The following is a 26,387-nucleotide window of genomic DNA, read 5'->3' on the forward strand; positions in this document are numbered from 1 at the left end:
TACCTGTGTGTCTTCCAAGCCCACTCCCTGGTGATTCCTAGGTGGCAGGATGTGGGCAACAGGTAGGGAGCTCCCGTCCTAAATGTATTACATGGCAAAAAAAATCCTAAGAGCACTGGGGAGCATTCGTTTGAGAGGGAGGAGCCATAGTCGTCACTAGTTACTAGGGAGAGAGGGTGGAAATAGAACAGGGCCACATGACTGGTCACATGATCTCAGATCATCAGTAAGGCAAGATGAGACTCCGAGACTGGTGAGAAACTGGTGGGAGGCAGGTGAAGGGGCTCACAGTGGAGGGGATACATAGAGGGGATGGGAACACAATGGCAATTCAGATCCTGATGAAACTTGCCTGCCGTCCCTGCAGCCTCCTGGGGCTCCTTGCTCTCATCACCGCCTGCAAGTGCACTTACAGTCCAGAGCCTGACCAGCGTCTGACGTGAGTTGCTTTAACTCTGATTACATCTTTCCCCCTTCCCATTTCTATGCCCACTGTTCCTCAGCCTAGCTTTCCTCACCTTGGTACTACTCTGTAGCCTCATCCTCCGGTTACCAAACTCAGTCCTGATCCCCTGCTGTGATCCATTTCTGTTTGGGAATCCTACTCAAAGCCTCAGCTGTTCATCCAGAGCCCTCCATGACCTGTATTTCCCATTCCTATCCTAATTAAGGATTATTCTATTCCTGACCCTGCAGGCTGCCCCCAGGCTGGGTGTCCTTGGGCCACGTGGACCCTGAGGAAGAGCTGAGTCTCACTTTTGCCCTGAGACAGCAGAACCTGGAGAGACTTTCCGAGGTGGTGCAAGCTGTGTCGGATCCCAGATCTCCTCAATACGGTACCTGTCCTGTTGGGACTGGGGGCCGGAAGTGGGATGTACGAGGGACATGGCCCTTTGATCTGTCGGGGTTGGTGCTGCTCATGGCACTCCCCAGTGGCTGAATGAAACAGCACACCAGAAGTTAGGCTAAAAACTAAATTTGCACACTATTTCCAAGTTTCCACCTGTGTTCCTCAGTCTACTAGGCAAATGAGATGGCCCCTGGTTCACGTACATGCTTTTCAATTTAAATTGCTTCTTTCATTCTTAAACCCAACTTCTGCTTCCTCTTCTGCTCAGACCCGGAGGCTACCACTTCAGCTTCACTTCACTTTTGGCCAGCCAGCATTGTTATTAATTTGGTTGGCTATTCTTTCTCATTGGCTACTGTCCTTTCTCCTAACAGTTCCTAGTGCAGTTCCTAGTGCAACACTCCACTTTCCACTGTACACCCCACACTGAAACAATCTCTTCAGTGGTCAAGCTGGTTAAAGTCCTTTATGACAGGGAAATTTGTGAGTGTGTGTGTGTGTGTGTGTGTGTGTGTGAATGAATGAAGGTGATCACTCATCATGGAGAAAATAAAATAACTCATCACATTAATTTTAAAGCCAACAAGTATGAAGATTTGAACAAAATTAAATGCTTTATAATTGATTTTAAGAGTTTTGAAAGGGGAGTGTGGCCTAGTGGTAGAGTGCTTGCCTAGCATGCATGAAGCCCTGGCTTCAATTCCTTGGTACCACATACACAGAAAAAGCCAGAAGTGGTGCTGGGTCTCAAGTGGTAGAGCTCTAACCTTGAGAAAGCCCAAGGACAGTGTCTAAGCCCTGAGTTCAAGCCCCAGGATTGGCCCAAAAAAACAGCTTTGAAAACTTTTACTGCAGATGAGGTTACAATGGAAAATCTTAAATTAGTAATTTCCATTGCTTTTTTTTTTCTCCAACCACAGCAAATGAATATTGTGGTACATTTGAAACCAGAAGCCCTTAGGCTGAGTCCACACTTCTTGGTTATTTTATTTCAAATCTCTCCCGTCTTTTCTTCCCCTCACCACCAGCACCTGTATAGCCCCCTCCACCCCGCCCATCACCTCACCAGAGTCCTGATATTTCCTGGTCCAGGTCCACAGAGGTAAGTTGAGAAATCAGTGAGCTAATACAAGATTCCTTTCTGAATTCTTGCAGGAAAATACTTAACCCTAGAGGATGTGGCTGAGCTGGTCCGACCATCACTGCTTACCAGCCTCACAGTCCAAAAATGGCTCTTAGCAGCTGGAGCTCGAAACTGCCATTCAGTGACCACACGGGACTTTCTTACATGCTCTCTGAGTGTCCGGTGAGAGGGAATGCTTGCCCAGTGGAATGATTACCCCATGGCAGATACCAATTTTCCTATCAGGGAGCCACTTCAAGGGGATGGTGTTGAGAACTTGCTGAGAGCCCATGGGTAGTAGTTAATGCATGGGTAGTAGTTAATGCCTGAGGAAATGACTGTTGGTGCTCAGGCTTCATCCTCTGCTCCATTCCATGCATTCTTACCTGTTTTCTCACCTCTACACTACAGAGAGGCAGAGCAACTGCTCCCCGGAGCTGAGTTTCATCGCTTTGTGGGGGGACCTGCAGACACCCATGTTGTAAGGTCCCTACATTCCTATCAGCTTCCTCAGGCCTTGGCCCCTCATGTGGATTTTGGTAAACGCTTTGGGTCTGGTGGGGATTGGGGAAGGCAGGACCTGGGGGGTGGGAGGAGTGTCGGGAGATGTCAGTGGTAAAGTGAACAGTAAGATCTGAAGCCTGACCCCTTCCCACAGTGGGGGGCCTACACCGCTTTCCCCCTACTTCAACCCTGAGACAACGCCCTGGACCGCAAGTGGCAGAAAGTGTTGGCATCCATCTAGGAGTGACTCCCTCTGTGATCCGTCAGCGATATAACTTGACAGAACAAGATGTGGGCTCTGGTAGCACTAACAACAGCCAGGCTTGTGCCCAGGTGAGCCAAGCAAATTGCTTCAGGGTCTTCACAGCCTCCCCAAGATGTCTTTAATGTCTTACCATCCTGAGGCTTCTTCTCTGACCCCATGATTCCTGCTCCAACTCCTTCCACAGTTCCTGGAACAGTACTTCCATAATTCAGACCTGGTTGAATTCATGCATCTCTTTGGTGGCAAATTTGCCCACCAGGAATCAGTGGCTCGTGTGGTTGGAAAACAGGGCCGGGGCCGGGCCGGGATTGAGGCCAGTCTTGATGTGGAATACTTGATGAGTGCTGGAGCCAACATCTCTACATGGGTCTACAGCAGCCCTGGTACTGCCAAGGGGACTAGCGGGTGGGGCTGGATCCTTGTTCTGTTAGGGGAATGACCTAAGCTTGAGGTAGATCTTGACAACCCTCTCCCACTTGCGCCCCTTTCTTTCATTTTTAAAATAATCTAGGCCGGCATGAAGCACAGGAGCCCTTTTTACAGTGGCTCCTGCTGCTCAATAACCAGTCAGCCCTGCCATATGTGCACACTGTAAGTTATGGGGATGATGAGGACTCCCTCAGCGGTGCCTACATCCAGAGGGTCAACACCGAGTTTATGAAGGCTGCTGCTCGAGGTCTTACCCTGCTCTTTGCCTCAGGTAACCTAAACTTAGATCACTCACTCACTTAGATCACTACCCACTCACTCACCCCTAGAAGCTTTAACCCCATAGTGACCCCTGACTAGGTCTCTAATTTGTGACTTGAACTCAGACTCTTAACAGGATCTTTTGGTGTGACCTCTGAACTGTGAACTACTTTAGTAACAGTGGATACTGACATTTCCTATCTAGCTCAGGAACCTAAATACTAAGATCTGATCAACTAATATGAATGCCAACATGCCCCCCCTCCCCTCAGGTGATAGTGGAGCAGGTTGTTGGTCTGTCTCTGGAAGACACAAGTTCCGGCCTAGCTTCCCTGCATCCAGGTAAGCAACCCAACTTATACTTTACCCATGACCACAAATCTTTCACCTCATACCTCAAATCATTCACCTTGTGTTGTAGAACCTTTAACTTGACCCTCCTAAGTGCTCCTAAGACTTAACCCTCCGCATTACCCACCCTCTCACTTCCTGTGTCCCAGGCCCAAAGTCTCCTGATAAGGACATAGCTCCCAGTATTTCTCTTCCTTAGTCTCTGGCCACTTTTACTGTCTGATTATATGCATAATCAACTCTCATTATGCCTGAACGATGTGAAACCTTGCAGTCAACCCCACGTGCATGGCCTCCTAGCATGACTCAGCCCACCCATATCCACACATTTTAGAGATCCTTAACTATATAAATGTTGTTTTCTCTCTTAGCCCCTATGTGACCACGGTGGGAGGCACTTCCTTCCAAAATCCTTTCCTCATCACAAATGAGATAGTTGACTATATCAGTGGTGGTGGATTTAGCAATGTGTTCCCACAGCCTTCATATCAGGTATGTGCATGTTTGTGTGGATAGATGGGGGGCTTGGGGACCCCCACTTCAACACACAGCTGGACAGGCCACAGGCTAATTAATATTCAAAAAATATCTTTTAGGAGGAAGCTGTAGCCCAGTTCCTTAAGTCTAGCCCCAAACTGCCACCATCCAGTTACTTCAATGCCAGTGGCCGGGCCTACCCAGATGTTGCTGCACTTTCTGATGGCTACTGGGTCGTCAGCAACAGTGTGCCCATTCCATGGGTGTCTGGAACCTCGGTAAGAATCAGCCTCAGGCTGGGTACTGGTGGCCTATGCTTGTAATCCTAGCTACTGAGGAGGCTGAGATCAGAGGGTCACAGTTTGAAGCCAGCCCAGAAAGGAAAAGTCTGTGAGACTCTTACTTCCAACTAACCACAAACTACGAGAAGTGGAGCTGTGGCTCAAGTGGTAGAGCATTAGCCTTAAGCCAAAGAATTCGGTGACAATGCCCAGGTCCTAAGTTCAAGCTCCAGTACTGGCACATAAAGGACCAGCCTGGCATCAGACTCCCACTCGGGAACTGTCCTCACTCTCTCTGCCTGCCAGACCTTATATGTAGAATCTCTGTCTTCTGAGACTTCTTATCCTTTTGAGCCTCCCTCCCTAAAAATTCAGTTACTCTGAATCCCCAGCCTCTATTTATCTTCACCTTGCAGGCCTCTACTCCAGTGTTTGGGGGGATCTTATCCTTGATAAATGAACACAGAATCCTCAATGGCCACCCTGTTCTTGGCTTTCTCAACCCAAGGCTATACCAGCAGCATGGGGCAGGACTCTTTGATGTGAGTATGAAAGAGAATCATGTGGCTGTTGTTGTAGGAACATAAGGACAGATAACCTGGGGGGCAGTTCTAATGTGGGATAGCCTTTGGGATGTGAATACCAGGTGAGGAAATGTCATTTACTAATACCTTATGAGCAGGTTCAACTTTCTTGTCCACCTCCTTTCTAGGTAACGCATGGCTGCCATGAATCCTGTCTGAATGAAGAAGTGGAGGGTCAGGGTTTCTGCTCTGGCCCTGGCTGGGATCCTGTGACAGGCTGGGGAACACCCAACTTTCCAGCCCTGCTGAAGACTCTACTTAACCCTTGACCCTTTCTTGTCAGAAAATCTGACCAATTCATCCATGCACTGTAGCTCATGGCTCAGTTCCTTTTTCTGCCATGTTGGAACCCCTGCTGCACCCTCAACTGTTGATTTCTGTAGATAGCTTACCTCCCCAGTCCTGAAATGCTGTGAGCTAGACTTCATTCCCCATCTGACTGGGCTGTCATGCTCAGGTCTCCCAACTCCTGCTTTAAGCTCCTTCCCAAGATGTAATCACTAGCATTTTTCTTTTCTCCCCACCCCCATTTGCTCTTTTCAGTTAGGGATGTGAAAACAGGGTGGGGTTCAGCCTGTTAGCACTGATACCACTAGGCCCAGATCTAGTACCCACTTCTTCTATATACTGTGAACACTGTATCACTTCAACTTCGTCCCTCAGTTCATTGCATTGAGATTATTGCACCCATTCTTTACTCTTCCCTCCCAGATGTGGAGAGGCAAGGGCCTCATGCTGCTTTACCCCCACTGCATAATTATCAATCTGTGCACAAGAATCTTTCTATTTCCTAGGAATTCTCCTTCCAGGGCTTCATGTTGATCACTCCTACCTTCCTTATTCATAAACTTGTCTCTGCTTCCTCATGGAATGTTGGGTATTCTTCATTGCTCTATTCTCTTTTGCTCTTAGTTTACTCATTGTTTCTTGGAACAGACCACTGGCATCTAGAGCCATCTCATCAGATCACATTTCTACCCAATATTAAAGGATACCTCAAATATAAGACATGATATGCAACATCTCATCTCCCTCCATCCCAGCCCCAAAAACATCTTGTTTTGCCTTGCTAAGTACTATGCTTCTTTGAACCAAGCCAGATGTCATTGACTCATTTTCTTCATCTTATACTACTTTCAGTTAACATATCCTATTGACTTTACCTCTTAAATATACCTGAACCAATCCAAAAGTCCTCCCAGTTATATTTCTAAGTATCTCTAGAACATATCCACCTTTCTCTATCTCCACTGCTACTGATTTTAAGTCATTCTCTGAATTATAGGAAACCCTTGGAACTAAAACCAAAAGCAATGTCTGTCCTTCCTGCTCACCACTAAATCATCTTTCAGAGTAAAACACAAATACTATAAAGCTATTTACTTGATAAAAATTATCTCCAACATTACTGGGTAAAGCATGGGCATTTCCCCCCTTAAAAAAATCATGCATGGCTCACAATTTTTTTAAGTAACAAATTATTTCTCCTCCCTACTCCCTACCCTCAAAGGAAGCCTCACCCTAACTCAAGCTATTCAGTCACCACCTTTACACCACCTGACATATTTTCCACCTGATATTACAGAAAAATCCTAATTTTCCAAAACCAAACCTGGTTGAATCCTGGTTCTGATACAGATAGATTCTAAGCCAACTAAGTTTATCCCTCTGAAATTGTTTCCTCTTTTGTTATTAACAATACTTGTCTTTCACAATCAGGGAATAAACTTAAGTGAGATGGCCAGGCGAGGTGGCTCATGCCTGTAATCCTAGTTACTCAGGAGGCTGAGATCTTAGGATGGAGGTTTAAAGGCAGCCGTGATACTTATCTCCAATTAACCGCTAGAAAACAACAACAAAAGGGGAAATGAAGCTGTGGTTCAAGGGGTGTGGGGCCATAGCCTTGAGCTGAAGAACTCAGAGACAATGCCCAGGCCCAGTGCTAGGGCAGTAACTGAGCTGAAGAGCTCAGGGACAGTGCCAGGCCCAGAGTTCTAGCCCCATGGCTGACCAAAAATAAACATTTTTTTTTTTAAAAAATTGAGACGTTATAGAGCATCTGGTACCTGCAAGTAGGCTGCAGATTTTAGTTCCCTTTTCTCCCTTGTACTGTACACTGCGCCTTCCTCTAAGAGACTAACAACCATATAGTATTGAAATCACAAGTATACATGCTTGCCACCCTTTCCAAGACCGTTGGTGCCTAGCAGACTAGATTTGTGTCCTAGAAATTGTAAGCTCAGGCCCTAGCCCAGAGTTGGCAAACAGGAATTAAATAAATACCTGTTGAACCGAAAACCTCCTTCTTTCACTCCCTGTGTTTTTTGTATATGATGCTTCTTCAGGCTGAAACACTCTCTTCTCCGCAACAATCTCGTGCGTGTGTGTGTGTGTGTGTGTGTGTGTGTGCGCGCGCACAAGTTCTCAGGCCTGAACTCTGGAGGGAGGGGGAGGGTTGTCCTTGAGCGATTTTGCTGGGACAACAGCTCCACTTTCAGCTGTTTAGTGGTTCACTGGCTGGCTTTGAACCGCCTCCTGAGTAGCTGGTGGTCCCTCACAGGCGTGAGCCACCAGCTCCGGGCCTGCCACTAATGAGGGAACTACAAAGGGTGCAAAGTGTCAGGCAAACCCCAGGCGAGGAGTGTGGGGCCGCTGCCCCGCAAAGCGAGGTCTGAGTATCGGGTTCAAAGGTGCCACGGCCGAGGAAAGAGTCGTGGACACACCCCGGCTGAGAAGCCTGTTGAGAACACCGTGGAGAGGAGGGTGGAATGGCGGAGGCAAAGCTTTCCACTGCGAGGTCTCCGCCCTCCTGTCTGTTTCAGCGAATCCGCCCACAGGGCAGGGATCCGGAAACCGGAAGGAAGGGCGGGAGCTCACCACTGCAGCGGGCGGGCGGGCGGGCGGGCGGGCGGGGCGAGCCGCTGGTGTGAGGCGTCACTCGGGGAGTGCGTAACGTGAGCGGAAGCGGAAGCAGCTCTGTTCGCCGCCTCTCCCACCGGCCTGATGAGCGGCTGCAGCGGCTCTGGCGCGGACCCCGAGGCGGCGCCGGCCACCGCCGCCTCGGCTCCGGCGCCCGCAGTCTCGGCTCCCGCTGCACTGCCCGCCGGCACCGCTGCGGAGAACAAGGCCAGCCCCGTGGGGACACCGGGGGGGCCCGGGGCCGCGACGACGGGCGCGGGACCCGTGGCGGCGCGAGCTGGGGAGCCGGTCGAGCGGCGCGGGTCGGGTGAGGGCTGGGACTGCCGAGGGCGAGGGGCACGACTTTGACCCGGGCGGGCGGCGAGCGGGAGCAGAGGGCACAAGGTGGGCTTAGCCGGCTCCCGCCCCCAGCTCCCTCCTGTGTCTCAGTTTGTGTGTTCTCCTCCAGCTCCGGTGACGGCGGGCGGCGCGGCCCCTCCGGAGGGGGCGATGTCCAACGGGGTTTACGTCCTCCCGAGTGCCGCCAACGGAGAGGTGAAGCCCGTGGTGTCCAGCACGCCTTTGGTGGACTTCTTGATGCAGCTGGAGGATTACACACCTACGGTGGGCTTCTCACCTGAACTGGGTCATTTGACCCACTGTCGCGCCAGTTCTCCAGGACCTCCCCCCCCAGCCCCGCCTTTTTTTCCTTCTGTCACTCAGGCTACCTTTCTGATAAGATTCATCCCTCTTCCCTCACCCACTGTCAGCCCAGCAAGGCCAGCCCTAGCACTGACAGCTGTCTAATTTGGTTCCTCAGATTCCAGATGCTGTCACTGGTTACTACCTGAACCGTGCTGGTTTTGAAGCCTCAGATCCACGAATGTGAGTAAACCCGGGGCAGGTTAAAGCATTGAGTGAAGGGACAGTTTGTTATCGTTCTCCTCATATTGGTTTCTCCCTCTCTCTCTAGAATTCGGCTCATCTCCTTAGCTGCCCAGAAATTCATCTCAGATATTGCCAATGATGCCCTACAACACTGCAAAATGAAGGGCACAGCCTCTGGCAGCTCCAGAAGCAAGAGCAAGGTGTGAAGGGTGGCTCACTGAATCAGTAACTACCCTCCACAGCTGTAGAGGAATAACTTAGCCTGGAATCCCTTTGGGGAAGCTGCATCTTAGGGGAGGTGTAAGGCCTACTCCAGTCTTATCTGGAATTGCAATCTGTGATTCTTGTGCTCAGCTGGTGCTCTTCCCTCTTCCCTCAGGACCGCAAGTACACTCTAACCATGGAGGATTTGACCCCTGCCCTCAGCGAGTATGGCATCAATGTGAAGAAGCCGCATTACTTCACCTGAGCCACCCCACCCAGATGTGCTTGTCTGTCCCCATGTCCCACACCAGCCTGTTTTCATAATAAACTTTATTGTGACAGGCGGGGCTGATCCCTCCCATGCTGGGAGACACCATGTGGCAAGTGACAAAGCTCTGAGCCCAGCCCCTTTTGGGGCCACAATGGTAGAGATGGGGGCAAGGGATAGGCCCCATAATTGGGGTAGTACCATAACTGGAGGCAGGGGTGGCAACCAGAGGCCTGCTGCTTTGGGGAAGCGTGCTCCCCCAACCATGCCTTGACACCTCTGGAGTTCAGGCAAGGACATTCCAGTCCTACTTGTCCTGCATCTTCTCCAGGATAGGCACAATCATATCAAACTTAGGTCGCTTAGCTGGGTCTTCATTCATGCAAATCTTCATGAGTTTACACACGTGGGGGGAAATACCTGGTGGGATGGTAGGCCGAAGGCCTTCCAGTGCCACCTGCAAATATAAGGAAATAAAGGTGAGCTTCAGAATTGGACAGGATTACTGTATATTCCAACAATGAGAAGAGCCTAGGGACACTACAATATAAGCATATATAGTTCTGCACTCACCTTCATTCCAATCTCCATATTAGAAAGGTCAGCAAAGGGTACCTCTCGGGTCACCAGTTCCCACAGAAGCACTGCAAAACTCCACATATCTGCTGAGCGTCTGTTTGTGTCTTCAGGCTTCTTCTGCAACGCTGGAGAGACAGTATTTGTTCTGGCTGCCTAGCCTATCCTGTCTCTGCCTTTGCCATTCTTGCTGAGCTAGTCCTTCTCTACCTCCCAACATGATGCCTTTACATACCTTCAGGGGCAACCCAGGCTGGTGCATACATGCGCCCAGGGCATTGGAAAGAAAACTTGACATCAGCCATGCTGATTCGGGCAGTCATGTCTTCATCGATCTGAGGAAGAAGACATGGAAGGTGAGTGCTACTCTAGATAGGCTAAGGGCTTTTGATACTTAGGCCAGATATAAACCAGTGGCCTCACCATTACACTACGGCTGTTAAGTGCATGTCGAGGGATGAGGGGCTCTAGCGTGTGTAGAAAAGCCATGCCTCTTGCCATGTCTAAAGCAAACTTCACAGCTTGGCTCTGGTCCACAACGAAATCTAAGAGGCAAGGGTTAACAACTTAGTGACTTCCACCCCCTCCCTTAAGCTTTCCCCAGTTAAACCAACATTACTCACTGGTGCCTTCGTGTAATACATTGTATAGAGATCCATATGGCATCCAGTGTGTGATAAGGGTAGGGTGAGGAGCAGGTGGAGACTGACAGGCACCTAGCACTGGGAGTACATTTGGATGTGAGAAAATCCTGGAAGAGGAAAAGAAAAGAGTGTCCCTGGGTGAGATACAGCATAGATCTCCCCTCTCAAAATGTTTACTTGATGATCCTTGGAACCATCAGCTTCAAGTTAGCCTTGTCCCACCTGAGCCGAGGACATTCCTCATTGAAGTCCCTGCTCTTCCTTGTACTCCAGTCTCGAACCTTCAGCACCTTCACTACAATGTCATTGCTCTGCCAGCGGCCTTTCCACAGCTGAAGGACAAGGGAGATTAAGATTCAAGGACACCACTTCCTTGCTCATTAAATGGAGAGAAAGCCTTAGCAACAGTGCAGAGCAGGTAATGTGGGGACTTAGGGAGGAAGAGGTAAAAGTAAGGGTCACCTCTCCAGAATGATTCTCATTGAGCTTTGCCAGAAAGTTGAGTTGTTTGAAGTCAATTCCGGAGTGTTTGTTGAGGGTCCCATTTCCTGAAATTATGGGCAGGTCAGGTGCCAGCTTTGTTCTAACCCAGCCCCAATAGCCTGGAACTATTCTGTGTTACAGCCCCTCCTGCCACAACAGTGACTCACGGGGCCGAGTGCGGGTGGTCCCCTTCCAAAATGTGTCCTTGTATGGAATACGGTTGAGGTTCTGGCCCATCTTCTCTGCCCGTTCTGGGGAAGAAAATCAGTCTTAGTTTGAGTTCTCGTATGGAACGAGGAAACAGACAAGGAGAGACAAAATACATATGCTAGGGTGGGGAGATGGACCTCGGAGAAGCTCTCTCAAGGGTGCTTTTGCTTTGTCCATAGGCATCTCTCCATACTTATTGCAGATGCTGACAAGAGCTCCATTAGCCACCAGATCCTGGAATGAGAAAGTGGTTGTAATGATAGTCTCCCTGCTGCCTCCCTGGCAGTCACAACCATGAATACACAGATGAAGCACACATCCCCATGAATGTTGCATGGTAGTAATGATAGGATGCGCTTAAAGTTCTAGGCTCACTTTGCTTTCTCTCTACCCCAATTGGCTTTTGAGCCTGTGTACTCACCTCTGCCACTTGGTCTTGACCCCAAAAGCAGGCATAGTGCAGGGGCACATTTCCATGCTCATTCACTGCATTGATGTCAGCTTTGTACTGCAACAGCTGGGCCCCGTGGCCAGACAAAAAGCAAAACGCAAAAAACAAAAAAAAAAGCAGAGCATGTAGTTCCACAAGTGTTAGGGTATGGGAAAAGGAAGAGTATATATTCTACCTTACGTTACAGTGCCCGTGACTGACCTCATGTCATGTAAGTGATGTGGGTGACGAATTCACGCATACCTTCTGTACAATATCACGGTGTCCATGACTTGCTGCTAGGTGCAGGGGGGTGTCATCCCCACGGTTCATCACATTGATCCGTGCTCCCCTCATGATCAGCATCTCAACCACAGCAGAGCGGCCCTCTCGGCAGGCCCAATGCAAGGGAGAAAAGCCATGATCATCCCTTTAAGAAAGGGGCAATCGTTACTGAGTTGGAGGCAGCAGGGTAGGACAAAGGTTTTGCTTCATGAAAAATCAATAGCAAACAGAGAGGTCAATTCTCATTTGGGCTAGCAACTCCTGAAGCTGCCACTCATAACTTTCCCTGAGCTTCACACCCAACCATCCATCTAACTATCCCAGAAAGTGTATGATTATCTCCACCTCTTTGTGCTCCACGCCTTCCTTGGCAGGTGCATGTACCACTCATCCTGTGGTTACCCCCTCATGTCCCTCTTCTGCAATATGTTGTTTTTGCAGTATACTGTTTTGCTGATACCCTATTATAGCACTTGTTGCACTAGATTACAAAACTCTTAATGGTGAGCTACCTTGCCTGATAAATTTTTGCTTATTCAGGACATGGGCTGGCAGTTGGGGTTCAGTGTATGCATGATGCATATAATGGGGGAGATCCATCATGGATGATGGAACCAGTTTACTGTTTGGCTCCAGTACTGAAACTAACATCTAAAAATGGAATGGAATTAAAATGATGCTTAGGAGGGGTTTATAGTTAAAAGGATGTTTTTGATTGTTGATAAGGCAGATAACAAACCAAACAAAACAGTATTCTATTTAGCAAGCTCATACAGAAAAGAGAAGAAAATGATAATAGTTTTAAACTAAAAACTATACTGGATTTTTCTTCTCCCAAAGACATATTTTATAGGGCAAAAAAAGTATACAAACGGGACATTTGGCTGAGAGCTGGATCAGCCTGACAGCCTGGAGCCATAAAAGGAAATTCCCTCCAGTCCTGGGATGCAGATCCAAGGGGCGGAGCCAGGGGCGGTCTGTGGTTTGAGGCCTCTGCCAGATGCCTAAGTGTTGTGGTCACTTCCTGTGAGGCCTGGAACTGATCAGGGGTATGGCCTCCCGGATGCCCCCCCCCAATAAGGGAATGGGGTGTGTGTGGCCTTTAACTTAATAATTCCCTCTCCACAGCTTGTCCTCTTTTGCTCACACAAATAGAAGCTTTTCCGGCTGCAGCTGGTTTCCCCTGGAAGCAATTACACCTCCTGCTCTATCAGTCAACTTTATCAACTCTATCAGCCTCCAGCATTCACTGACCCTGGAGCAGGCACAAGCTGTTTTTACCCATGGGTCAAGCTGCCTGTCACCTCTGTGCCTAAACTTTTTCATCTCAAAGAGACCTGGTAGGGATTAGCCACCTCAAATCTGTCATGTAGCTGGCATGACCTAACACACTCTATCCCTGCAAATTGCCACCAATTTTATTCAATGCCACCCTTTCACCTTGGCAGTAAGTAGTTTTCCAGGATACCAGACCCACTGGGACTTTGTTTTTATTTCCTCATCAATAAAATAGTTTATAGTGCTGTCTATCAGAGCACCCTTTATGAATTAAAGAAAAACATGATTTTTGCATATTATTATGGAGAAAGGAAATGCATCCAATGGGAACCAGTGAAGCCTAGAGTCACTAACAGGTGATCTAAAATGCTCAGACCTAAAAACTAAACTCCCATCATTAAAGAAAAACTGAGTGGGGTGGTGTACACCTAAACTTCCAACACTCAGGCTAAGGCTAGGGGATCCCAAATCAGAGGTCAGTATGGACTACACAGTAAGACCCTGTCTCAAAAAGCAAAAGATAGTTGTTAAAGGAAAAAAATGAGGGGTTTTTTTGGAAAAAGTTAAAAATCAACTTTTCTGAAACACCAACTACTCTTTTCTTCCTTTCCTATCTCAGCATGTATCTGCATCTATTTCCTCACCTCTCATTCACTTTTCAAACTCACAAGCCTGCCACCTTGAGGACACATATCAGGTCTGATTCACAGGCCCGCAAGGCATGCTCAGTGTAGTTCCTTAATTGAAGGAACCTAATGTACTCTGGTTTCTTCATCTACTATTCTGAAACAGCACTCAGAGATCATCAAATACATCCTAATTGTAAGATCAACAGTGACAGCTCAGTCACCTGCACTGCTGCTGACCACTCCCCCTTCATTCAAACATTCCTTTTTTTCTCCAGGCTTTATTCACACATATTCCTATTTTCCCCCTCAATTTCCAGTTACTCCTTTATGCCTGCGCTCTCCTAGGCACTATCCTTCACATGTCTTCCGGTGTGTGTAACACCTCCCAAATTTGTGCATCCCAGTAAGAACTCTTGTGAACTCCATGTCTGCATAACCAACAACCCACTCAATATTTCCATGTTGCTGTACTGTCACCACAAACCCAACATCGCTAAAATATAACATCTCATCCTTCCGTTTTCTGCATCACGGCAAAAGCAACAATCCAAGTGCCCAGACCAGAACCCTGGTCATCATCTTTGACCTTCCTACTTCCCACATCGAGTCAATTCCTCATCTTTATGATTTCTGGAAACATCACTTTTCATTTCTCACCTATCCCAATTCCAGTTCATCCATCCAGTTCTAGGATGAACTAGATAACTGCCTCCTTGCTATCTGCTTTTCACAAGGCATCTAAGACAAAACGTTACCAATGGACAACTACTCATCCGTACACAGCTTTACCATTTGCTTGTAAACAGCAATCCTTTTCTCCTTGTGCCCAGTGCTCTAGCCCAGTATGGTCATCTATCCTCCAGCCACATGAAATTCCAAATATTTTTCTAGCAGAAAATCTTGTCTGTCTTGCTTCTTAGCCTTTGCACATGCAGTTCCCTGAACCTAGGAAGCTGTGTGCAGCCTTAGGGAACTTAACTCAGCAATCAGGACAACTCAAACACGTCTTCCTCTGTGGAGAAAAAGACCTTTTTCTCCCACAGGCTGGTCCTGAGCACTCACCAAGTAGAATGGCAAACTTGGGAGCCCCACCCGACGTGAGCTGTCTACATAAGGGAGGGAACAGACCTCCAGCTTTCACCCTCCAGCCGCCTCAGCTCACCCCTGGTTGAGGTCGTTCTCGGTGTTGTCCAGCCACAGACGCACAGCCACCGCGTTGCCTTCTCGGCATTGAGTGAAAATGTCGTCCATGGCAGCGTCCTGGCGCTGAGTCCCCGGGACTGGGGAGGCGTGGGGACTGGGAGGAGAGAGCCAGAGAAAAAGAGGCGAGTCCCAGCTTAGCCTCCTAGAAGTGTCTGTGTGCAGGCGGTGGGGGGGGGGGGTACTGCTTCCCGGGGCGAGTGGTGGTCCGGGACGGAGTTCCGGGCAGCCGGACGACCCTGCGGCGGGAGGGAGGGATAGGCGGATCCGGGCAGGGTAGGGAAGGTTGGGAGAAGCGAAGTTGGAGCGCAGGCACGGAGGCCCGGCCCCGGGCAGCGCCGGGGTGGGAAGGGGTGGGGGGAGGGGACGGCTCAGGCTCCGAGTGCCCCCGCAGCAGCCGACCAGGGGCTCCTTCCCTATCCGGGCAGCGCCGGGTCCCTCCTCAAGGGACGAGGAGCAATGGGATGGCGCAGTCCCAATCTTGGACAGGGGGCGCGGGTTACCCCCCGCACTTACCGGGACTCAGGCTGGAAGCGCCTTCTCCGGGGAACTCCCGTCCGGCCGCGCCCGCAGCCCGGCCCCGCCCCGCCCCTGGCCCTCTCCGGCCAGCGCGGGCCGCCTCCTCGGGCTCCGAACCTCCTCCGGCTTCCGACCTCCTCCCTCGCCCTTCTAGCCCGCCAATGGCTGTACTCGATGGTGCTTCCGCGCCGAGCAGGCCTCTCTAGCCGCCGCCGGCACTTACTCGTTGGTTCCCGTCCGGGACTCGGCCGGCCCGGTGCGCTCCGCACGTGGAGCTGCGCGCGCGCCCCTCGCCCGCGGGCCTCATGTTCGAGGAGCCCGAATGGGCCGAAGCGGGGCCTGTGGTCGCGGGGCTCCGGCAGGCGACCGCCCGGACCCCGCCAGCAGCGGCCCCCCAAGTCAAGGTGAGTAGCTCGGGCCTGGCCGTGTTTACCTCGTTCGAGGCCGCGCGCCTCAGACCCGGGTGGATCCCAGCGTTGGTTGCGGGCCGGTGCGTGTAGTGGGGTGAGGGGGGCTCCTGCGGCCCGATCGCTAAAGATCCGAGGGCTTCCCAGGAGAAAACGGCATGGAAGTTGAAGTAGTTAGTGGGCAGAAGTTGGCGTGAAGACCAGGGTTCCTGGGACGGGAAAACTGCGGGAAAGGGATGGGGATGGTCAGGGCACAGTGTGAGGAGCTGTTGGAGCTGAAGAGGTGAGCTAGAAGTTGTAGACATACTCTCCCTCCCCACTCTTCTCCCTTTCACCGACATCCCTCCCACTTCACTCCAACCCCCTCTCCCCGCCCAAGTCTTAGAAAGGTTATTGATTGCAGTGTGAGGCTATAGATTGGGCCGAGTAACAGTGAACCTCCAGGGTCAGTAGTAGTAGTTAGAGGTCAGTTAGTGGTAGTTCTTTTTCTTTGAACCATGGAAGATGCGAAGACTCCTGTAACTATCTCAGGCTATTTGTCCTCTTCAGTCAGCCTCCTCCAACATGGTGGTAATGGGAGCTTCAACTGTCTCATCTTTTCGTCCCCATAGCTGTTGCCTTAATCCAGTCCCCTAGCCCGCGTGCAGCTTCTTCTCTTTAGGTAGATCTCTACACTGCAGCTAGAGATATATTTACTGTGTCATATTAAATATTTGACATTTAAAGATATTCGTGGTTCTGTTACTTCTGTGTTCATACTTCTATATGTCTTATGAAAAGGAGGTAAAAGCCTGAAATGGAAGGCTAGAAGCCCTGATCTCACCTTGTTCCTGTAGCCTGTGGCCTTGGCACCTTCCTCTTGAGAACTTGAGTTGATGACCATTGGCTCATTGAATAAAGTAGGTGGGTGGTTTTTGTGCCCTTCAGCCTCCCAAAGGTTGAGTTGGCTGCATGAAAGCCCTTCCTGGTCTGGCAGGCTTTACAAAAAGCTAAGTAAGCTGGGTGCGGGTAGCTCACACTTGTAGTCTTAGCTACTCAGGAGACTGAAATATGAGGTTCCTGGTTCCAAGCCAACCTAAGTACAAAGGTCCCTGAGACTATTATCTCCAGTTAAACACCTTAAAACCGGAAGTGGTATTGTGGCTCAAGTGGTAGAGCACTAGCCATGAGCTGAAGAGCTCAGGGACAGCTCCCAGGCCTAGAGGTCAAGCCCCACAACACACACACACACACACACAGAGATAATGAAGCTGACTGGGAAGAATTTGCTAATATTTGAACCAGGACCCCATCTTTCTTTTCTTATTCTCCAGGCCCTGGCCATTCTCCTCGTCCCTACTTTGATCCCTTGTTTTCCTCTAGGGCCGCAAGCGCCGCCAGCTCTTGGCCACATTACGGGCCCTGGAAGCAGCATCTCTTTCCCAGCAACCCTTGAGCCTACCTGGCAGTGACTCTGAAGAGGAAAATGGAGAAAGGAAGAAGAAACACTCCCTAAAGCCTTCTGCTGGAGTAGGGGGGAAAAGGAAGAAATGTCAAACACAGGATCCACCTCCCAGTGACTCTGAGGACAAGGAAGTAAATAGGAAGAAATGCTACAAACAGACTATTGGCAGTGACTGTGCTGAAGAAAAAAGAAAGCGGAAGTGCCAGAAACAAGCCCCAGCCCACCTAACCCAGCCCTTGGACAATGCTGATCAATCAGGTACTGTTGGATCTGTATGGGGGGGGGTAGGGCTGTGTCAGCTGATGGCTTATATCTCAGAGGACATGCCATTAGGATTGAGGCTAAGCAATAGGAAGCATGTTTATTCCATCTAATCAAGAGGCAGAGATCTGAGAATCAGTTTGAATCAACCTGGACAGAAAAGTCTTATGAAACTTATCTCCAGTTAATCACCTAAAAGCTGGAAGTAGAGCTGTGACTCACGTGGTAGAACACTTGAACCTTGATCGGAAATGATAAGCCACAGCTTGAATTCAAACCCCAACTTTTTGGGCGCTGGTGGCTCACACCTGTAATCCTAGCTACTCAGGAGGCTGCTGTCTGAGGGTCATGGTTCAGTGCCACCCTGGGCACTAAACTAAACCCTGTGAAACTCTTTATCTCCAGTTAACCACCAGAAAACAGAAAGTGGCACTGTGGTTCAAGTGGTAGAGCAATACCCTTGAGCGGAAGAGCTCAGGGAAAGCTCCCAGGCCCAGAGTTCAAGCCCCACGACTGACAAAAAAAAAATAAAAAGGCAGTTATTTGTTTGTGTATATGTGGGAGCTCCAGAACAGAGCCTTCATCTCGGGGCTTGGATATAGTCCCTTACTCAAAAATGGCACACAGCCACTTGAGCTACAGCTCCACTCCCAGGCAAAGCACTCTTATCCAGGCCACAATCTCTTTTGGAGAAGGGTATGTCCAGGATGACTTACTAAGACTCTGAAATTAGTGGAATCTGCCCTAGATAACACCTGTCCACACCTCCCTCCTTACAGGACACAAAGTCTGGGAGAAAAGTGCTACCACTGATCCACCCAATCCAAGTCCTGGCTTGATTTCCCCTAACACCCCCCACACCCTGAGCCGCAAGCAATGGCGGAACCGACAGAAAAACAAGCGGAGACACAAAAACAAATTTCGGCCACCTCAGACATCAGGACAGGCTCCTGCTGAGGCTTCCACAGTGGAGACAGAGGTGCTTCCTACTCCCAGACCAGACAGCCAAGAGGCTCGGGCAACGGCCTTGAGAGTTCGTATGACACAGCGTTTAGATGGGGCTCGATTTCGCTACCTCAATGAACAGCTGTACTCCAGGCCCAGCAGTGCTGCCGTGCGCCTCTTCCAGGAGGACCCTGAGGCTTTCCTCCTCTACCATCGAGGTTTCCAGAGCCAAGTGAAGAAGTGGCCACTACACCCAGTAGATCGAATTGCCAAGGATCTTCGCCAGCGGTAAATGGCATAGGGAGGGGGGCCCTGTGAGAAAGAAGCTAGGAAGACTCAAGAGGTCAGACTGAACCCTTCCCTTCCACTCCCAGGCCAGCATCCTTGGTGGTGGCTGACTTTGGCTGTGGGGATTGCCGCCTCGCATCTAGTATCCGGAACCCTGTACACTGCTTTGACTTGGCCTCTCTAGACCCCAGGGTCACTGTGTGTGACATGGCCCAGGTGAGCTTCTCCATGTAGCTGGCCCATATTCTCTCATTCACCCTCCGTTCCTCCCCCTGCCTCATCCTAGTATCAATTTCTAACTCTTAAAGCTGAGTTTCTCCTTCCAACATCATGTTCCGCTTTCACGGCTCCCACTCTCACAGGTGCCTCTGGAGGATGAGTCTGTGGACGTGGCTGTGTTTTGCCTTTCACTGATGGGAACCAACATCAGGGACTTCCTAGAGGAGGCAAATAGAGTGCTGAAGCCAGGGTGAGAAAGATACATCCTCACCCCGCCACCCACAACCTACTGTGTGAATTTATGTACACAGAACTTCCTGCTTTTCTCAGGGGTCTCCTGAAGGTTGCCGAGGTCAGCAGTCGCTTTGAGGATGTTCGGGCCTTTCTGAGGGCCGTGACTAAACTGGGGTTCAAGATCCTCTATAAGGTGAGGACCATAAGAAATCCTGCTTCTATCAATCTCATAGCTGCTCTTTCTCAGGATAATGATGCTTAGGAAAGAAGACATAGACACAGAAATAGACATTTTGCTTCCCAAGCACACAACTCTAGAGAGAACCCTGGGAAGCTTTCTGGGTGGGGCAAGGACATGGAGGGAGGTGATTTTGGTTTTGATGGTATTGGGGTTCAAACTCGGGGCCTCATGCTTGCTAGGCACGTGCTCTACCACTTGAGCCACACCTGTGCTGTGATCCTCCTGTTTAAGCTTCCTGCGTTGTTGGGGTGACAGACATGAGACACTGTACCCAGATCTTTTGATTAAGATGGGATTCTGTGAACTTATTTGTCTGGATTGTCTGTGAACCATAGCCCTAATTTCTGTCTCCTAAGTAACTGGAACTACAGATGTGAGCCACACACTCAAAGAGGGAGGTGTTTGAGGGTATCTGATAAGAATTTGGAGCTAACTGATTCTTTTCTGCCCATAGGACTTGACCAACAGCCACTTCTTTTTGTTTGATTTTGAAAAGACTGGGCCCCCTCAGGTAGGACCCAAAGCTCAGCTCGCAGGCCTGAAACTTCAGCCATGTCTGTACAAGCGCAGGTGACCCCTTGGCACTGCTTCAAAGGAATGGAGGAGGCAAGGGTCAAACTCTGAAGACTGGATTCTGCCAGGCTGTGAGCGAAGATCTGATGCTGCCTTCCCTCTGTCCCAAGAACAAACTGTGATAGAACTACTGGCTCAGTTTCTGTCTAATGAAGCCTTCTGAGCTATAAGAAGTATAAAGTCACTAAGATAACGTTAAAGAAAAAGGTGTTTATTGTGAGAAGACGGGATATGTGGGAATCGTGGATCACCTGCATATCATGAAAACTCATTGGTTTGGACTTGGTGCATCTGAGTTTGACTCCTCTTTCTAGCTTCAGGTGACACACATTTTTCCCGGTCTCTCTACCATGCTGTCTACTGACCTGTTCTGACCAGCCATTACTCTACCATAGATTCCACTCCTTCAACTTCAGTTTGTCTAGACCTTAAAAACTGCGGACAAGCAGCTCCTGCTTTGACAATTCCAATCTAGCCTGTCACTTTGAGCTGAGAGTCTAAATTCCAAATATTCCATTCCTCATTTAGATAGTGGGGACATTGCTGTCTTGCAGAATTGTTCTGAGGGATAACCTAGGAAATTTATAGGCAGGGTTGAGAACATAAGAGGTGCTGAATGTTAACTAGCTATGGCCCTTACGTCTTGTACATTTTACTGTTCTTGAAAGGCATCCCTTGGCTGGGTTGGAAGTTAAAAGGGAAAAGAATGAATTTGCTGCAGCTAAGAAAGTGGCTTAGTGTGTGTGGCGTAGAGTGCTTGCCCAGCAGGCATGAGGCCCTGGTTCGGCTCCTGGGTACTATATAAATAAATAATATATATTTTTAGAGGAATCAATTTGTTGACTGAGGAATGCTGGGCAATTTGGGGTAGAGTTCAATGATTCATTTCATGAGGCATTCATATACCAATCAACCCAGTGTTGCATTTACCTCTATCTTCTAGAACCTGGATATAACTGGAAGAGGTGAATGGCTGAGGGATCATCCAGAGCTCATTCTTTGCAGGTGAAATCAAAGGTTAGGAAGCAAAGGAATTTTAGGCTTTCAGCTTGTAAGTGATGGATTGTTGATTTCTCACAGCTGGGGCAATGAAATTAGGTTGTTGTATTTGAGTAGACAAACAAATGTCCTGGAAAATTAGGGAGTTGTCATCAGAATTAGAATCCTTGAATTATTAATTTTGGAAGCTGATCAAGTTCAAGTATGGCAAAGTGTTGGGTGTATTCAGGGGTGAATCCCTGGGGAGATGTGAATGTGGGGTTATATGGAGATGATTAGTAAACCTAGAGGTCCTGTATTGCGAATGGAGCTGTATTTGCATCTAGCCAACTTCTTGAGGGAGGGAGAGGATCGAGGAGATTAACAAAGGAAGTAGAGCAGAGTGGCACACATTTCAAAATAGCAGGAAGTTTCTATGGCTTACTAGAAAGACTTCCATGTTAGGGGTGGTATGAAGCTGGTGAATAGCTGATTGGCATGTAGCCAATAAAATGCCTTTGTGGTCTTTAGCCTGTCAGGTTCCTGGGGCTTCCTTGTAGGATCTGCCATGCTCCATAAAGCAGGAGCCTCCTGGCATAACTCTGGGAAGCAAGCCGTAAGGACAATGAATGTGTGAGTAGCAGAGCATAGATACATATCACCCTTTATAGTTCCATATTTGCATTTTTCCCTTTTTTTTTTTTTTTTTTTTGGTCAGTTCTGGGGCTTCAACTCGGGGCCTGGGTACTGTCCTTGGGCTTTCGCAAGGCTAGAGCTCTACCACTTGAGCCACAGCACCACTTCTGGCTTTTTTCTATATATGTGGTACTGAGGGAAAGAACCTGGGCCTTCATGCATACTAGACAAGCACTCTACCACTAGTCCAAACTCCTGGCCCTCGTGATAATTATATCTAACGGTAGGTCTGCATTATTTTTTCCTGGTCAGCAGGAAAGTTGAGGTCTGTCTTCTCCCTCTCTCTTTCCTCCCTTATCATTTGGATTTGCCTATTCTGACTTCAGCCACCTGAATAAAAAATCTCCAGATATGACTCGCACTAGGTTTTCCTTACTTCAGCCCAGCTCTTATTGGTGGTCCCCAAAAGCAAGATTCTCCTGAGCTTCTACATCTAGTGTTAAGAGCGTAGGCTTGTTATTAAGAAATAACAATATGTCCTCTGTTTAAAAAACAGACCGGTCTGAGCAGATCAGATTGAAGGAGAACGTAGAGTAGGTAAATGAGGTCAATTGCAGGAGTCAGTGGCTGTCAGTAGGTGCCATAAAGTCACCTGCAAGATACCTTACAATGGAGCTGTCTCAGCCTTCTCCCAGAGTGTCTAGTTTAGCAGGATGAAGTAGGGCCCTAGAAGCTCTCCTGGTTATATTGACTTTTTTCTTTTCAAAGAAGCAGAAAATTATTAGTTGAAAGTCAGAATAGGGAGATGAGGTCAGAAATTCCAAAGGAGAAGAATGTAAATTTTATTTCTAGGAAAGTGAAACAGGTAATAAATATTTTTTAAAAAGAACAAAAATAAAACTAGGGAAATAACAGTATGAATGCTGGCAGCACTAAAAGCACATTAGGGGTTCAGGATCATAAATAAGGAAGATTGGATGGGAGGAGAGTGGTATAAAGTTGCTTTATAGAGTGCTACCCTCAGTCCCTCCTTTGCTGGGACAGGTATCTACCCTTTTACCTCTAGTTGAAGACTCAATGGCATTTTATGGGAAGCATCAGATTTACTCCTATGGCTAAAAAGTGATGAGCCTAGAGGCTAACTCCTGTCCTGGAAATGCATACCTCCTGTTTCAAAGGTGGGGCTGCTGCTTTGGCATTGGCCCACATCCCCAGAATTTGCCCTAGCAAGCAATGCCTGGATTTTTCCTTGCAGAAAAGAGGGACATATTGTATGGTTTGGGACCTGCCCATGTCCAGTAGGACCATTTTGAAGAAGAAATGAAATCAACACAAGCAAGGAGTGCATTCTATGGGCTGGGGTGGCAATTCTGGAGGGGACTACCCAGAGTAGTGCTTCATTTACCCATCTCCAGGGGACAGCCTCCTTTGAATACTTCCTAGGTTCTTAGGCCACAAAGTCGACCCAGTCAAGCCAGACTTACTTATCCTCTTTCCCTCAACTCTCCATTGTAGAGGGGGCTTGGCCACCCAAGCATACAGCAAAGCCCTGCCTCCATCCCCCAGAGAAGGCTACTTGATTCATAGGAGACTGGACTAAGAGAAGGGGAGAGACTTAAATCTACTCTAGGTGCAGATCACTTATTGTGACAGAATTACACATTCTAATTACTTGAGATTATGTTTGTCCCTTACACGTATCATAGGACCTGTAAGATGGTTGTAGACTAGAAATGTCCCAGGGTTGTTGCAGTTTTTCTCCATGGCAGGGAAAGAGGACCCATCCCCCATTCCTTCACGTTGTGCTCTCCAAGGAGTAATGTGAATAAAGTTGGGTTTGAACATTAGTCTGTGCCTCATGCTTATTCAGTATCCCTTTTTAGACTTCTCTGAGTAGAGTTCTTGCTTCTTCAGTTTCTGTAATATAGTCCTAATGGAACACAGTTCCAAACGAAACAAAATGATCTTGGCAGAGACACTGCTGCAAACACTCACCAGTTATGTAATTGCACAAAGCCCTCTGCAGCTTTTCACAGAGTAATAATTGGAGCCTTTCATTTCCAGCTCATCCTTGTCAGGTAACTTGTCTAACCAGACATCAGACTACTACAGTCATTGCTTTCCCGATCTAATTGCTTCTGTTCCTCAATTCATTTTCACACAGTTAACTGATCTTTTTAGAATGTAAATCAGACTATGTCACTTCTTTGGTAAAAATCATTCAGTGGATTTTCATTGCTCAAGAACAAAGGCCAGATTCTTTCCCAGGCCCTGTGTGATCTTGCTCAGGATTTGCTCTCAACCCACTCTTTCCCTTTCAGAACTCCAGCCATACACAGGCTTTCTACTCATCACTCTGTATTCTAAGCCATTTCTACTTGAGCATTTTTTTTTTGCCAGTCTTGCAGGGCCTGAGCACTGTCCTTGGACTTACTCAAGGCTAGAGCTCTACCACTTGAGTCTCAGCACCACTTCCAGCTTTTTTCTATGTATGTGGTACCGAGGAATCGAACCCAGGTCTTCATGCATGCTAGGCAAGCACTCTACCACTAGGCCAAACTCCCGGCCCTACTTAAGCATTTTTACACATGCTGCTCCATCTTCCTAGAATCCATTTTCCTTGGTGAGCTTGTTTTCATTTTCTAGATATCCACACCAATGTTACCATTTTTGTACGGGGTGGGGGAGGATGTCCTCTTTTTGGACATGCACACAAACATTTTCACTGTGCATTTAGGCAGGGAAAATAATTCTCAACAGTAGACTGGTGAATCAGTATTCAACAAAGGCTTTCTTATTCTATTCCTCTGTCTACCAAGATAATCTTGAAGCATAGGTTTTGAAGTGGTAAGGCCATGGAAGTTCTTACCAGATGTTGGTCCACACTTTCTCCTTAACCCATGAATTTAAAAGGGGGAAAGAACTGCTCATGACAGAAAATGGAGATATTACTCAGAGCAAAAATATATATATAAAGTTTGGTCACAAAGCAAAAATGTGAAGTCTGATTTAATTCTCCCCTCCCCCCCCCCCCCCCCGCTCCTTCTAGGCAAAATTTCTACCTGTAACCATGCCACTGTCCATGCTTGGCCACCTGGTTGAATGGTCACAAGAGATATTCTTGTCTTGATTAATAGAAGTAGTCTACTTATTAGATTTCTAGGGAATCTTGCCACTAACCACAGCTCTGTCTTGGCTGTATACTTCAAAGGTCCTTACACATTTTAGTTTTCTGGTGTAAATGTTTTCTGTTATTCCATATGCCATGACTGAGAAGAAGCTAAAAGATTAGCACTGTTTTTCTTTCTTGTACCCTCCCACATCTCAGCATCCTTCAAACCCTCTTTCCAGCTTAGTGGATTGAGGGAACATGGTCTCTTTTGTATTTTTTCTCTCTTCTGTTCGTTCTAGGAGTGGAATGGAGAGGGGCATGTTAAGAAAGATTAAATTTATGTAATACAACACCAGTGTGTTCTACCAAGGCAAGTATTTAAATGAGTTTTGTAGAGTGTTCAGTACCCCTAGATGTGCATTAACTGACATTGATTGGCTCTTTGTGATACATAACCCACACTGCCTCTAGCTCTTTAACTCCTCTTTCAATAGCCTTCTAGTTCAAATGTGCCTTACATAGCCACAGCTTTCTTGGGAAAGCTCACAACACATTGTCAAAGAGCCCATGGGAAGTTCAAACATTTTTCCTGCCAAATAATGAAAAGTACCACCAGCAGCTAATATTTCTCTGCCCTGATGGAAAATAAGGGCTAATGTATAATATAGCTCCAAAACAGTTCCTCGTTCCCCTCATATTCCATTAATTATGTCTTACTAGACTCATACCTCTCTTAGGGAAAAAAAATATATGGTGTCTTTGGTATACGCATGTTATGGTAGAGTATTCTTCATATTCATTTTATTCTTGAAAAATCAGCCGGACTGTATTCCCCAACTATAAGATGGACATGAGGTTAAATCTAGGCTAGCCAAATAAATACTCGTGAAATTGTGCTACTTCTAGACTTGGATCTTTAAGTTCCCTGAATTTTTTCCATGATGGTCAAGTTTATCACTTGAACTATATGACCTTGAAAATCAAAAGGTAAGCAAATCACCAACCAGTTAGCTTTTGGAATGGGAATGCTGTATGCCATTATATTTTGGAAGTATGTAACGTTTTCTCAGCAGTAGGAGTAGAAGTCCTGAGGCTTGAACTTGGGGCCTAGGCAACACATCTCTGAGCTTTTTTTGCTCAAGGCTAGTGCTCTACCACTTGAGCCACAGCTCCACTTCTGGCTGTTTTGGTGCTTAATTGGAGATAAGAATCTCATGGATTTTTCTGCCCGGGCTGGCTTTGAACTGTGATTCTAAGATCTCAGTCTTCTGAATAGCTAGAATTACAGGCGTGAGCCACCAGTGCGTGGCAAAAAATGCTTTTTAAAAAGCTAAGGGACAGGGGCCGGGAGTTTGGCCTAGTGGTAGAGTGCTTGCCTAGCATGCACGAAGACCCAGGTTTGATTCCTTGGT

The 26,387-nt window shown here is 48.1% G+C and overlaps 4 protein-coding genes across 5 annotated transcripts; 3 read left to right on the top strand and 1 right to left on the bottom strand.

The window, feature by feature from the left end:
• The first annotated feature begins 198 nt into the window (after window positions 1-198).
• Tpp1 (tripeptidyl peptidase 1) lies at window positions 199-6,503 on the top strand. The gene is made up of 13 exons (XM_090348262.1): window positions 199-253; window positions 368-439; window positions 697-836; window positions 2,006-2,156; window positions 2,385-2,512; window positions 2,632-2,810; window positions 2,927-3,125; window positions 3,254-3,442; window positions 3,705-3,774; window positions 4,155-4,275; window positions 4,380-4,538; window positions 4,958-5,083; window positions 5,254-6,503. The coding sequence occupies exons 1-13, from the start codon at window positions 237-239 to the stop codon at window positions 5,392-5,394; spliced, it is 1,692 nt and encodes a 563-aa protein (XP_090204388.1). The 5' UTR covers window positions 199-236; the 3' UTR covers window positions 5,395-6,503.
• A 1,594-nt stretch (window positions 6,504-8,097) lies between these two features.
• Window positions 8,098-9,456, top strand: Taf10 (TATA-box binding protein associated factor 10). The gene is made up of 5 exons (XM_090348266.1): window positions 8,098-8,351; window positions 8,493-8,647; window positions 8,844-8,908; window positions 8,997-9,111; window positions 9,291-9,456. Exons 1-5 carry the CDS (start codon window positions 8,129-8,131, stop codon window positions 9,378-9,380), a joined length of 648 nt encoding a protein of 215 aa, XP_090204392.1. The 5' UTR covers window positions 8,098-8,128; the 3' UTR covers window positions 9,381-9,456.
• On the bottom strand, window positions 9,429-15,773 carry Ilk (integrin linked kinase). The gene is made up of 13 exons (XM_090348263.1): window positions 15,635-15,773; window positions 15,081-15,215; window positions 11,991-12,156; window positions 11,718-11,813; window positions 11,434-11,530; window positions 11,254-11,337; window positions 11,066-11,151; window positions 10,826-10,935; window positions 10,583-10,710; window positions 10,383-10,504; window positions 10,195-10,294; window positions 9,957-10,087; window positions 9,429-9,840 (listed from the first exon to the last, which is right to left on the bottom strand). Exons 2-13 carry the CDS (start codon window positions 15,167-15,169, stop codon window positions 9,691-9,693), a joined length of 1,359 nt encoding a protein of 452 aa, XP_090204389.1. The 5' UTR covers window positions 15,170-15,215; window positions 15,635-15,773; the 3' UTR covers window positions 9,429-9,690.
• Window positions 15,774-15,880: 107 nt separating this feature from the next.
• Window positions 15,881-20,535, top strand: Rrp8 (ribosomal RNA processing 8). Of its 2 annotated transcripts, XM_090348265.1 has the most exons (8): window positions 15,959-16,041; window positions 16,825-16,943; window positions 17,407-17,746; window positions 18,529-18,982; window positions 19,069-19,198; window positions 19,345-19,451; window positions 19,532-19,628; window positions 20,131-20,535. In XM_090348265.1, the coding sequence occupies exons 2-8, from the start codon at window positions 16,920-16,922 to the stop codon at window positions 20,248-20,250; spliced, it is 1,272 nt and encodes a 423-aa protein (XP_090204391.1). In that variant the 5' UTR covers window positions 15,959-16,041; window positions 16,825-16,919; the 3' UTR covers window positions 20,251-20,535. The 2 variants fall into 2 exon arrangements, with proteins under 2 accessions (XP_090204390.1, XP_090204391.1); XM_090348264.1 differs by lacking the exon at window positions 16,825-16,943 and having other exon boundaries at window positions 15,881-16,041.
• Window positions 20,536-26,387: the final 5,852 nt, after the last annotated feature.

Source organism: Megascapheus bottae, chromosome 16, assembly GCF_031878675.1.
Source record: "Megascapheus bottae isolate mThoBot1 chromosome 16, mThoBot2.hap1, whole genome shotgun sequence".
In the NCBI taxonomy this organism is placed as follows: Eukaryota; Metazoa; Chordata; class Mammalia; order Rodentia; family Geomyidae; genus Megascapheus; species Megascapheus bottae.

Excerpts from the sequence above, each read along its gene's own strand:
- Ilk (XM_090348263.1), bottom strand. The coding sequence starts at position 15,169 with ATGGACGACATTTTCACTCAATGCCGAGAAGGCAACGCGGTGGCTGTG. Across the intron at positions 10,936-11,065 it reads ATGAGAATCATTCTGGAGAG|CTGTGGAAAGGCCGCTGGCA; the intron begins GTGACCCTTACT and ends CTTGTCCTTCAG. Across the intron at positions 10,505-10,582 it reads TGTATTACACGAAGGCACCA|ATTTCGTTGTGGACCAGAGC; the intron begins GTGAGTAATGTT and ends CTTGCCTCTTAG.
- Taf10 (XM_090348266.1), top strand. The coding sequence starts at position 8,129 with ATGAGCGGCTGCAGCGGCTCTGGCGCGGACCCCGAGGCGGCGCCGGCC. Across the intron at positions 8,352-8,492 it reads GGTCGAGCGGCGCGGGTCGG|CTCCGGTGACGGCGGGCGGC; the intron begins GTGAGGGCTGGG and ends GTTCTCCTCCAG. Across the intron at positions 8,909-8,996 it reads GAAGCCTCAGATCCACGAAT|AATTCGGCTCATCTCCTTAG; the intron begins GTGAGTAAACCC and ends CTCTCTCTCTAG.
- Tpp1 (XM_090348262.1), top strand. Across the intron at positions 3,126-3,253 it reads ATGGGTCTACAGCAGCCCTG|GCCGGCATGAAGCACAGGAG; the intron begins GTACTGCCAAGG and ends AAAATAATCTAG. Across the intron at positions 3,775-4,154 it reads CCTAGCTTCCCTGCATCCAG|CCCCTATGTGACCACGGTGG; the intron begins GTAAGCAACCCA and ends TTTCTCTCTTAG.
- Rrp8 (XM_090348264.1), top strand. The coding sequence starts at position 15,943 with ATGTTCGAGGAGCCCGAATGGGCCGAAGCGGGGCCTGTGGTCGCGGGG. Across the intron at positions 17,747-18,528 it reads GGACAATGCTGATCAATCAG|GACACAAAGTCTGGGAGAAA; the intron begins GTACTGTTGGAT and ends CCCTCCTTACAG. Across the intron at positions 19,199-19,344 it reads CTGTGTGTGACATGGCCCAG|GTGCCTCTGGAGGATGAGTC; the intron begins GTGAGCTTCTCC and ends CCACTCTCACAG.